General features: G+C 45.5%; 1 protein-coding gene across 1 annotated transcript in view; it reads right to left on the bottom strand.

Annotated features, from left to right (window-relative positions):
* cps1 (carbamoyl-phosphate synthase 1, mitochondrial) overlaps nt 1-12,800 on the bottom strand; it is a 206,628-nt gene that overhangs the window by 42,437 nt on the left and 151,391 nt on the right. The window contains exons 27-30 of the mRNA XM_078551685.1: nt 6,733-6,800; nt 5,964-6,039; nt 4,540-4,617; nt 32-139 (exon numbers count right to left, since the gene is read on the bottom strand). Of these exons, the coding sequence (XP_078407811.1) occupies nt 32-139; nt 4,540-4,617; nt 5,964-6,039; nt 6,733-6,800 (330 nt within the window). The remainder of the gene's footprint in view (nt 1-31; nt 140-4,539; nt 4,618-5,963; nt 6,040-6,732; nt 6,801-12,800) is intronic.

The raw sequence follows: 12,800 nt of genomic DNA, 5'->3' as shown, positions 1-12,800 counted from the left end.
TATGATTCTGTGACATTGGGCTGCTCCCTACCTTCTCCAAGGCTCCTTGGCTGATGGTCTGTGTTGGGAGAATCAATGTCGCATCTCCGGAATGAACACCTGCATCTTCCACGTGCTCAGTGATCGCATGAGCCAGCACCTGGCAGGGACAGAAACAAACAGGGTAATCAGCCATCCAATGGTCAGCCATGAGCAAGGCACAAAAACTGTAGCTGCTCCTGAGGCACCAACCTCCACAAACCATTCTTTCAAATCGCTGTAAGAAGAATAACACACTTAGTGTAAATGAAACCATCACCCAAAACAGGAATGCAAGACACCCTGTCCCTGAAAACAGGATGAACATTGGGCTTGCAGGAGAAGAGATGCAGATGACAAAATTACACAGTCCTCAGTAATTGACCTCACTTGGCATTACACATAAGGAAGACAGGCAGACTTGTATTTACATAGTACCTTTCGTAACCTCAGGGCCTCTCCTCTGCTTTACAGCCAATTAAGTATTTTTGAACTGTAGTCACTGTTGTGATGTAGGAAGTGCAGCAACCAAATTGTGCACAGCAAGTTTCGACAAGCACGAATGTGATAATGAGCAGATATCGCATCTGTTTTGGAAATGTTGATTGCTGGTTAAATATTGGCCAGGATACTAGTCATGAATTGCCTGCTTTTCATCAAAATAATGTACAATGGGATCTTATATGTACACCCGAAGGGGCAGGCAGAGCCTCAGTTTAATATTTCAGATGGTTCAAGACGTAAGCAGTATCTCTGGCAGGATTATAGAGTCATTATTATGACACTTAAGGGGGTCATTCAGTCCTTTGAGCTCATGCCAACTTGCTGTAGAACAATCTGGTCAATCCGACTCCCTCATCTATCCCCATAGTCCAGCAAGTCCCTATCCAATTTCCTTTTGAAATCATTCATTGTCTCTGTTCCCCCCCGACTGTGGACAGCAAGTTCCAGGTCATTTCCACTCGCTGCATAAAAAAGTTCTTCTTCACATCCCTATGGATCTCTCAGAGCCTTAAACCTGTGTCCCCAGACCTTGTATCATCAGCTAAATGAAACAGTTCGTCTTTGTTTCCCTCATCTAAACCTGCCACAATCTTGTATACCTCCATCAAATGTCCCCTCAACCTCCTTTGCTCCAAGGAGGACAACCCCAGCTTCTCCAGCCCAACCTTGTAGCTAAAATCTCTCATCCCTGGGGTCATTCTGGTAAATCTCCTCTGCACTCTCTCAAGAACATTCACATCCTTCCTAAAGAATGGTAACCATAACTGAACACAATACTCCAATTGTGGCCTAACCAAAGCTTTATGAAGGTTCAGCATAAATAGAATACAAACGTAAGGAAGTTATGAAGCCCAAGATCACATAAGCTTTGCTAATGATTCTCTTAATATGTCCTGCCTCCTTCAAAGATCGATGCACATGCATCTACAGGTCCCTCTGTTCTGCACACTCTTTAGAACTGTGCAATTAAGTCTATATTTCCTCTCCCTACCCCTTCAGCCAAAATGCATCACCTCACACTTCTCTGCTAAATTCCATCTGCAACTTGTCTGCCCATTCTCCCTCTCTATGCCCAGTTGCAGTTAATTAGCATCATCCTCACCGATTGCCACATTTCCAAGTTTGGTATCACAGCAAATTTGAAACTTTACTCTGTACTTCAAGATCCAAGTCATTTATATGTATCAAAATAGCAATAGTCCTATCACTGACCCTTGGGGAATATCTGTCTACCATCCTCCAATCTAAAAAACAACCATTTACCATAACCTACTGTTTCCTGTTCTTAAGCCAATGTTTTATCCAAGCTGACACTGACCCTATTCCAAGAGCCTTAATTTTGTTAACCAGCCTTTTATGTGGTATTTTGTCAAAAACTTTTCTAAAAAGACAACATCCACTGCATTCCCTCCATCAGCCTTCTCTGTTCCTTCATGAAAACATTCAATTAGATTTAGTCAAACACAATCTACTTTTACAAAGCCATTCTGGCTCTCCATAATTAGAGAGGTGGGGGTCCAATTATTCTAATTAAGGCCTCTTTCAAGCCAGTGCTGGTATTTTGACATCAGAACATCTCTTTCCCCCGTGCTCAAACATGCTGGGTCAATCAAAGTGGTCTCCCGGTGGCAGGCCAGGATGCCATCGGAGTTGGATGGGACGGCAGGGATGAAAGGTTGCAGCCCTATCAGTGAATAAACCTGTGGAGGGGATTCTCCTCCATCCCAATGTCTCTACAGGCTTCAGGAGTCTTCAGTACAGCCCTTCTGTGTTGGCCAGTGATGACATCTCATGTTGAGGCGACCAAGCACCACCCCCCTGCCCCTTTTTAAGGCCAATAGTGACGCCCTTGGGATCGTTCGTGAGGTTGCGTGATGTACAGCATGAAATGATCTGATCAGGATAACCTTATGGCTACCCTGATCAGATCATTTCACGCTGTATATCATGCAAACTCACGGACGGGCTTAAGGCCGTCATTTTCAGCCTTGAAAAGCATTCAGTCTGCCTCAGATTCCTCTGGAAGGGCAAGGTATCTCAAAAATGTAAGCAGCAGGTGAAGCTAGCTGTTTCACACTGCTACTATACAGTAGCAACACGAGTGGTATTCGCCACCAACAGGATACTGCCGTAAAGCCATAAAGAAATTGTGCCTATCACACAAATCAGTAATGCGGTATGTGAATTCAGTGCCAGTGTGATGGTAGGTATGTAGGCCATATGTCCCAAAGGCTAGAGGATCGCATTAAACAGCATGTCCCAGCTGCTGTTCACAATGGGCAAGGTACAGACCGTACCCAACCAGCCCGTGCTTTCAAAACTCAGAACACGGTGTCCAACATTAGATGTGATTCTGCGATTGGACAACATTTGCTAAATAATCCTCAGTGTGCTAAGAATTACGCAAACAACCAATTTAAGATTGTCAGTCAGGCTCACAGTGTGGAGCATTTGCTGGAAGCTACATATATTAATACACAGGGCCCTGTTCCTTGCAGACAGAAAGAACATGTACACACATTGCGCCTGTTTCAGCCAAACAAGATAAATGACAGCCATTCACTGATTCAGGGCAACGTCTTGACCAATCAGGGTCAAGCTGCCTTGTTTAAAGTTCAAGCAATGCTGCCAGTCACCATCAGTGGTGCATTCTCCATGACAACACCTCTACCAATCAGAGTTAAGTTGCCAACCAATCAGCACTCTCTTCTCATACAGTATAAATTGATGTTTTCCCCTTTTTTTTTATTCGTTCATGGGATATGGGACACTTGCCTTTATCAATTGAGGCATAGATTACAAAAGTAGGGAGGTCATGTTGGAGTTGTACAGAATTTTGGTGAGGCCACAGCTGGAGTACTGTGTGCAGTTCTGGTCGCCACATTATAGGAAGGATGTGATTGCACTGGAGGGGGTGCAGAGGAGATTCACCAGGATGTTGCCTGGGATGAAACATTTAAGTTATGAAGAGAGGTTGGATAGACTTGGGTTGTTTTCATTGGAGCAGAGAAGACTGAGGGGCGACCTGATCGAGGTGTACAAGATTATGAGGGGCATGGACAGGGTGGATAGGGAGCAGCTGTTCCCCTTAGTTGAAGGGTCAGTCACAAGGGGACACAAGTTCAAGGTGAGAAGCAGGAGGTTTAGGGGGGATGTGAGGAAAAACGTTTTTAACCAGAGGGTGGTGACGGTCTGGAATGCACTGCCTGGGAGGGTGGTGGAGGCAGGTTGCCTCACATCCTTTAAAAAGTACCTGGATGAGCACATCATAACATTCAAGGCAATGGGCCAAGTGCTGGTAAATGGGATTAGGTAGGTAGGTCAGGTGTTTTTACATGTCGGTGCAGACTCGATGGGCCGAAGGGCCTCTTCTGCACTCTGTGATTCTGTGATGTGGGCGTCACTGGCTAGACCAGCATTTATTGCCCATCCCTAGTTGCCCTTGTTCAGAGGGCAGTTAAGAGTCAACCACATTGCTGTGGGTCTGGAGTCACATGTAGGCCAGACCAGGTAAGGACAGCAGGTTTCCTTCCCTAAAGGACATTAGTGAACCAGATGGGTTTTTACAACAATCGGCAATGGTTTTGTGGTCATCATCAGATTTTTAATTCCAGAATTTTATTGAATTTAAATTCCACCATCTGCCGTAATGGGATTTGAATGCGGGTCCCAGAGCATTGCCCTGGGTCTTTCGAATATTAGTGCCCCAAATATTGGTATTCTTGCAAAGTGTCCTAATGAGTGCAAGACAAAAAGTTTCGACTTGTCTCTTTTTTCAGCAATACTAAACAGGATGGCGAACACAGAGGCGGCCACATGCAAGGTAGCCTCCTGGAAGATTATTCCACCAGTCACACTGCTGGCAGTATCTGGTCTGTGGAACGAGCAGACATTAATGAGCTGGTTGGACCTTCTGTACTGGTTAGGACCTGGCAGCGGCATCTCAGGTGACTTTTCAACTGTCACATTGTGTTTGAGACAAGAATTGAATATTGACTCATTAAATTTTATTCTTACCTTCCCCTCCTTTGAAACTGCATCAACTTCAACCTCCCGAGCTCCTTCAACAAATTTGGTGAGAACAACTGGGTGTTCCTGCAGCGAACAGGAGAGAAGGTTTAGTGAGAACAGAGTCAATTCTTTTTCACAAATTCCAAACATGGTTTTCATCAGGATTGGATCTTTTTATGCAAGTTGGGATATTCGCTGATGATTACACGGTGTTCAGTACCATTTACAACTCCTCAGATACTACAGTAGGTTGTGCCTGCATGCAGCAAGACCTGGACAATTTCCAGGCTTGAACTGATAAGTGCCAAGTAACCTTGGTGCCACACAAATGTCAGGTAATGACCATCTCCATCAAATGAGAATCTAATCATCTCCCCATGACATTCAATAGCATTACCATTGCTGAACCCTCTCTCTCTCCCCCCCATCCCCCCACCCTCCCAGCAACATCCTGGGAGTTGCCATTGGTCAAAAGCTTAATTGGACCAGCCATATAAATACTGTGGCTGCAAGAGCAGGTCAGAGACAAGGCGAATACCCCACTTCCTGATCCCCAAAGCCTGTCCATCATCTACAAGGCACAAGTAGTGTGATAGAATACTCTCCACTTGCCTGGATCAGTGCAGCTCCAACAACACTCAAGAACTCAACACTATCCAGGATAAAGCAGCCCTCTAGTTCCAGACACTTGAGCCAGAGAAAACAGCTCCTGTTGCCATCTAACCCGTCAAGCCCCTAAGCATTTTATATGTTTCAATATCATCTCTTGTTCTTCTAAACTCCAAACAGTATAGTTCCATTCTACTCAAATCCCTCCTCCCTGGACAACCTGCTCATCCCAGGGATCAATCTTCATTGCATCCTATCTAAGGAAAGTATATGTCTCCTTAGGCATAGAGGCCAAAACATTGCACATTACTCCAGGTGCAGTCCTACCAAAGGTCTTCACAATTACAGCAAGACTTCCTTACTCTTGTAGTCCAACCATTTTGTGATAAAGGCTATCATACTATTTGCCTTCCTAATTACTTGCCATACCTGCATGTTAACTTTCTGCACATCTTGTACAAGGGCCTCCATATCCCTCTGAAAACCAACATCTAGCAGTTCCTCACCAATTAAAAATATTCAATTTTTCTGTTCTTCTTGTTTTATTTCTCTTGTTGCATCAGTCATTATTCTCCATCTGGAGAGAGTTGTTTTGCAAAACAGTATCATTATACGAGTAGACCATTTTCCTGGGCAACTAAAGTGCATAAAAGCTCCACATTTTAACCAAAATCTTTCCATTGCACGCCATACAAATAAAACAAGACTATAAATTGTTCAAGTTGATCCACAGAGAGTGTAGCAGCAGCAGAGTGAACATAGTCAGGCATCAAGGAATGGAGATCAATCAATAATCACAAGGCAGGGAGTGGAGCAGGTACCTGAGAGACACGGGCCGCCTCCGCAAGGAATTTCTTCATCTCTGTCGCATCGTGAGCTACGTTCATCGCCGAACCACTGAGAGAATCAAAATGAAATACTAGCATGAAACGTCTACACATCAGCAGCACGTGGCTGCTAAACGTTACGAACCAGATCATCCATCAACACACACACACATGCGCAAGCACGCAGGCACACAGGCTGAACCCCTGCTCCCAACCCCCCCACACCACACACAGCTGGATCACCCCCCCCTCCCCACACATACACAAACAGCTGGATCATCCCACCCCCCCCCACACATACACAAACAGCTGGATCACCCTCCCCTCCCCACACATACACAAACAGCTGGATCACCCTCCCCTCCCCACACATACACAAACAGCTGGATCACCTCCCCCTCCCCACACATACACAAACAGCTGGATCATCCCACCCACCCCCACACATATACAAACAGCTGGATCACCCCAACGCCCCCCCCTATACACACAGCTGGATCATCGCACCCCACCCCACACGCACACAGCTATATCACCCCACCACCGCCCCACACAGAGCTGAATCACCCCACCACCAAGCACCCATCCCCCAACACACATATAGCTAAATCACCCCTCCTCCTGGATAACAAGCTACCACAAAATAACCAGTTTTATACCCAAAAACCTGCACAGATTGAATGTTTGGCATCTTGTATAAAATAAAGTTGATATTTCTCACAGATATTAAGTGGATCCTCAAACCCAATAATAATAACTTTACCTTAGGACATAAGATGGCCTCAGCAAGCAGGGGTAGCCCACAGTCTCAGCAAATGAAAGTGCATCATCCTAGCATCAAAAAGAAGTCAGTCAGTGAGAGGGATGCTTACTGTACACCAAAAATCCACCTCACGACGAACAGGTCTGGAATCCACAGCACAGCCTTCCAAATCCCAAGAAAGACAAGCGGGGATACAGTTTTCATCACAATTGCAGCTCTAATCAAGCGTCTATACCTGGGACATTAACCAGTCTTTTCCCAGAAGCTGGTTGGCCTATTGTGTGTTCTCAGTATTTTTGTTCTATTCTCCCTTTGCACTCCTTGCACTGAATACATGAATGGAAACAGTCCAGATAATAAACCAATAGCAGATTCCTGTGATACGACATAGGCGTAAAATTCACAGGTGGATTTACAGACTTGTAGTTAGACAGAAAGATGTAAACAAGGGATACTGCATATCTGGTCCTGTGTGAAAGACACAGTCAGGACTGATGACTTGTAGTCCCTCTCCTGTTTAATCGCAGGTCACAATGCAACTGACAAATGCTTCCTGGTAGCTCTTGTTCTATATTTTCTCACCACTGAGTAGTTCAAAAAAGATCAATATTCCCTGCTCCACCTGCAGCCTGATTGAACTTCATACTATTTAATATATTTAACAATTCATTAGAAGTAGGTATCAGGCCAGAGGACTGGTGGATAGCTAATATAATACCTATATTGAAGGGGAACAGAACACATACATGATAGGCCAATTGACTTAACATCAGTGGTAGGAAAAATAATGGAATCCTCACTAAAGGAGAGAATAGAGGAACATCTAGAAATGGGAAATATAATACTGTAATGGGTAGTCAGCATGGATTCCAAGAGGGAAAATCTTGCTTAACTAACCTTACTGAGGTTCTTGAGGAGGTAGCAAAGAGAGTAGACAATGATAATGCAGTAGATGTAATTTATCTGGATTTTCAAATTGCCTGGGTTGCAGTACCTCACGATCCTGATCCTTGCTGGGGATCAGTTCTTCACGACCTTGAACCTTACTCGGGTTCAGTACCTCACGATCTTGAACCCTGCTGGGGTTCAGTATCTCACTATCCTGAACCTTGCTGGGGTTCAGTATCTCACTATCCTGAACCTTGCTGGGGTTCAGTATCTCACTATCCTGAACACTGCTGGGGTTCAGTATCTCACTATCCTGAACACTGCTGGGGTTCAGTATCTCACTATCCTGAACACTGCTGGGGTTCAGTATCTCACGATCCTGAACCTTGCTGGGGATCAGTGCCTCTGGATCCTGAACCTTGCTGAGGATCAGTACCTCAGGATCCTGAACCTTGCTGGGGATCAGTGCCTCTGGATCCTGAATCTTGCTGGGGATCAGTGTCTCTGGATCCTGAACCTTGCTGGGGATCAGTGCCTCTGGATCCTGAACCTTGCTGGGGATCAGTGCCTCTGGATCCTGAACCTTGCTGGGGATCAGTGCCTCTGGATCCTGAACCTTGCTGGGGTTCAGTGCCTCTGGATCCTGAACCTTGCTGGGGTTCAGTGCCTCTGGATCCTGAATCTTGCTGGGGATCAGTGCCTCTGGATCCTGAACCTTGCTGGGGTTCAGTGCCTCTGGATCCTGAACCTTGCTGGGGTTCAGTGCCTCTGGATGCTGAAACTTGCTGGGGATCAGTGCCTCAGGATCCTGAACCTTGCTGGGGATCAGTGCCTCAGGATCCTGAACCTTGCTTGGGATCAGTGCCTCAGGATCCTGAACCTTGCTGGGGATCAGTGCCTCAGGATCCTGAACCTTGCTGGGGATCAGTGCCTCAGGATCCTGAACCTTGCTGGGGATCAGTGCCTCAGGATCCTGAACCTTGCTGGGGATCAGTGCCTCAGGATCCTGAACCTTGCTGGGGATCAGTGCCTCAGGGTCCTGAACCTTGCTGGGGATCAGTGCCTCAGGTTCCTGAACCTTGCTGGGGATCAGTGCCTCTGGATCCTGAACCTTGCTGGGGTTCAGTGCCTCAGGATCCTGAACCTTGCTGGGGATCAGTGCCTCTGGATGCTGAAACTTGCTGGGGATCAGTGCCTCTGGATCCTGAACCTTGCTGGGGATCAGTGCCTCTGGATCCTGAACCTTGCTGGGGTTCAGTGCCTCTGGATCCTGAATCTTGCTGGGGATCAGTGTCTCTGGATCCTGAACCTTGCTGGGGATCAGTGCCTCTGGATCCTGAACCTTGCTGGGGATCAGTGCCTCTGGATCCTGAACCTTGCTGGGGATCAGTGCCTCTGGATCCTGAACCTTGCTGGGGATCAGTGCCTTTGGATCCTGAACCTTGCTGGGGTTCAGTGCCTCTGGATCCTGAATCTTGCTGGGGATCAGTGCCTCTGGATCCTGAACCTTGCTGGGGTTCAGTGCCTCTGGATCCTGAACCTTGCTGGGGTTCAGTGCCTCTGGATGCTGAAACTTGCTGGGGATCAGTGCCTCTGGATCCTGAACCTTGCTGGGGATCAGTGCCTCTGGATCCTGAACTTTGCTGGGGATCAGTGCCTCAGGTTCCTGAAACTTGCTGGGGATCAGTGCCTCAGGATCTTGAGCCTTATTCAGATTCAGTACCTAACGATCCTGAACTTTGCTGAGGTTCAGTACTTCATGGATCCTGAATCTTGCTGGGGTTCAGTACCTCATGGATCCTGAACCTAGTTGGGGTGCAGTTTCTCAGAATGCTGACTCACATTGAGGTGCAGTCCCTTGGAATACTGGCCTCATCTAAAACCCTGCTGCCCATTTTCAAACAAACACCAAGTCATGTTCACCTTTCAAACGTGTGTGCTGACCTACATTGGTTCTTGGTCTAGTAACACCTCAATTTTAAAGTTCTCATCCTTATCATCAAATCCCTCCATGGGCTTGTCTCTCCCTATCTCTGTAATCTCCTTCAGCCCTTCAAACCTCAGAGACATTTGTGCCCATCCAATTGTGTCCTCTTGTGCATTCCCCACTTCCTTCTCTCGTTCATTGTGGCCATTCCTTCAGCTGCCTTACTCATCACCTTCTGCAGCTACCTCCCCAAATCTCTCTGCCTCTCTCTTCTGCTTAAATTTTGCCTCTTTGGCCAAGCTATCGGCAACATCCTAATTAATCTCTTCTGATAACAGGTCTTCAAGCTGAAATATTATCTCTAAATCCAAAGGTACTGTCTGCCTTCTAACTGTTTTTTCAGAATTCTCTTCTTTCATTTCCAAAATCTCCTTCTTAGGTTTGATTGTTGAATATAGACCAGTGAAGCACCTTGGACTGGTTCATTATGTAAAGACGCTATATAAATGCACGTTGTTGTAATAATGTATTGGATTGAAGTCTTCCCTACAACCATTAAAATAATGTTACTGATAGCACAATGTAGCAATACTGGACAAGAATGTGGAAACATAGGACATTAGTGAGGGATGTATACAGACACCAAAACTGTGGTGGTGGTGTTGGGAATGGCATTAAACAGGAAATTGGAGACACATGCAATAAAGGAACATCTGTAATTATGGGTGACTTTAATCTGCATATAGATTGGGCAAATCAAATTAGTAACAATATCATAGAGGAGGAATTCTGGGAGTATACGCGGGATGGTTTTCTGGACCAATACGTTGAGGAACCAAGTTGAGAACAAGCCATCCTGGACTGGGTATTGTGTAACGAGAAAGGAATAATTGGCAATCTAGTTGTGCGAGGCCCCTTGGGGATGAGTGACCATAATATGATAGAATTCTTCATCAAGGTGGAGAGTGACGTAGTTGATTCTGAGACTAGGGTCCTGAATTAATAAAGGAAACTATGATGGTATGAGGCGCGAGTTGGCTATGATGGATTGGGAAACATTACTTAAAGGGATGACGGTGGTTAGGTAATGGCAAACATTCAAAGAGCAAATGGGTGAACTGCAACAATTGTTTATTCCTGTCTAACGCAAAACTAAAACAGGAAAGGTGGCCAAACCATGGCTTACAAGGGAAATTAGAGATAGTATTGGATCCAAGGAAGAGGCATACAAATTGGCCAGGAAAAAACAACAGGCCTGAGGATTGGGAGCAGTTTAGAATTCAGCAAAGGAGGACTAAGGGATTGATTAAGAAGGGGAAAAGAGAGTACGTGAGTAAGCTTGCGGGGAACATAAAAACTAACTGTAAAAGTTTCTATTGGTATGTGAAGAGAAAAAGATTGGTGAAGACAAATGTAGGTCCCTTACAGACAGAAACAGGGGAATTTATAATGGGGAACAAAGAAATGGCTGACCAACTAAATACATACTTTGGTTCTGTCTTCACAAAGGAGGACACAAATAACATACCAGAAATGTTGGGGAACACAGGGTTTAGTGAGAGGGAGGAACTGAAAGAAATCAGTATTAGTAGGGAAATGGTGTTGGGGAAATTAATGGGATTGAAGGCGGATAAATCCCCGGGGCCTGATAATCTACATCCCAGAGAACTTAAGGAAGTGGCCCTAGAAATAGTGGATGCATTGGTGGTCATCTTCTGAGATTGTATAGACTCTGGAACAGTTCCTACAGATTGGAGGGTAGCTAATGTAACCCCACTATTTAAAAAGGGAGGTAGAGAGAAAACAATGAATTATAGACCAGTCAGCCTGATGTCGGTAGTGGGGAAAATTCTTGAGTCCATTATAAAAGATTTAATAGCTGAGCACTTGGAAAACAGTGGCAGAATCGGACAGTCAGCATGGATTTACAAAAGGGAAATCGTGCTTGACAAATCTACTGGAATTTTTCAAGGATGTAACTAGTAGAGGTGATGAGGGGGAGCCAGTGGATGTGGTTTATTTGGACTTTCAGAAGGCTTTACAAAGTCCCACATAAGAGATTAGTGTGTAAAATTAAAGTGCATGGGTTTGTGGGCAGTGTATTGAGATGGATAGAAAACTGGTTGACAGATAGGAAACGAAGAGTAGGAATAAACGGGTCTTTTTCTGAATGGCAAGCAGTGACTAGTGGGGTACCGCAGGGATTAGTGCTGGGACCCCAGCTATTCACAATATATATTAATGATTTAGATGAGGGAACTAAATGTAATATCTCCAAATTTGCAGATGACACAAAGTTGGGTGGGAGGGTGAGCTGTGAGGAGGATGCAGAGATGCTTCAATGTGATTTGGACAAGCTGAGTGAGTGGGCAAATGCACGGCAGATGCAGCATAATGTGGATAAATGTGAAGTTATCCACTTTCGTAGTAAAAACAGGAAGGCAGATTTATTATCTGAATGGCTATAAATTGAGAGAGGGGGGATGTGCAACGGGACCCGGGTGTCCTCATACACCAGTCGCTGAAGGTAAGCATGCAGGTGCAGCAGGCGGTAAAGAAAGCAAATGGTATGTTGGCCTTCATAGCGAGAGGATTCGAGTGCAGGAGCAGGGATGTCTTGCTGCAATTATACAGGGTCCTGGTGAGACCATACCTGGAATATTGTGTGCAGTTTTGTTCTCCTTATCTGAGGAAGGATGTACTTTCTATAGAGGGAGTGCAGCAAAGGTTTACCAGACTAACTCATGGGATGGTGGGATTGATATATGAGGAGAGATTGAGTCGGTTAGGATTATGTTCGCTGGAGTTCAGAAGAATAAGGGGGATCTCATAGAATCCTAAAAAATTCTAACAGGACTAGACAGGGTAGACGCAGAAAGGATGTTCCTGATGGTGGGGGAGTCCAAAACCAGGGGTCACAGTCTGAGAATACAGGGTGGATCATTTAGGACTGAGATGAGGAGAAATTTCTTCACCCCGAGAGTGGTGAGCCTGTGGACTTCACTACCACAGAAAGTAGTTGAGACCAAAACATAGTTTTTTCAAGAAGGAGTTAGATATAGCTCTTGGGGCGAAAGGGATCAAAGGATATGGGGAGAAAGCGGGAACAGGCTATTGAGTTGGATGATCAGCCATGATCATAATGAATGGCGGAGCAGGCTCAAAAGGCCGAATGGCCTATGCCTGCTCCTATTTTCTATATTTTCATGAGCAGGAGGCCATTCAGCCCCTCAGGTCTGCTCTCAATTCAGTT

The sequence above is a fragment of the Cetorhinus maximus genome, chromosome 11, assembly GCF_964194155.1.
Source record: "Cetorhinus maximus chromosome 11, sCetMax3.hap1.1, whole genome shotgun sequence".
Classification (NCBI taxonomy): Eukaryota; Metazoa; Chordata; class Chondrichthyes; order Lamniformes; family Cetorhinidae; genus Cetorhinus; species Cetorhinus maximus.
This window is presented reverse-complemented; position numbering and strand designations above follow the sequence as displayed.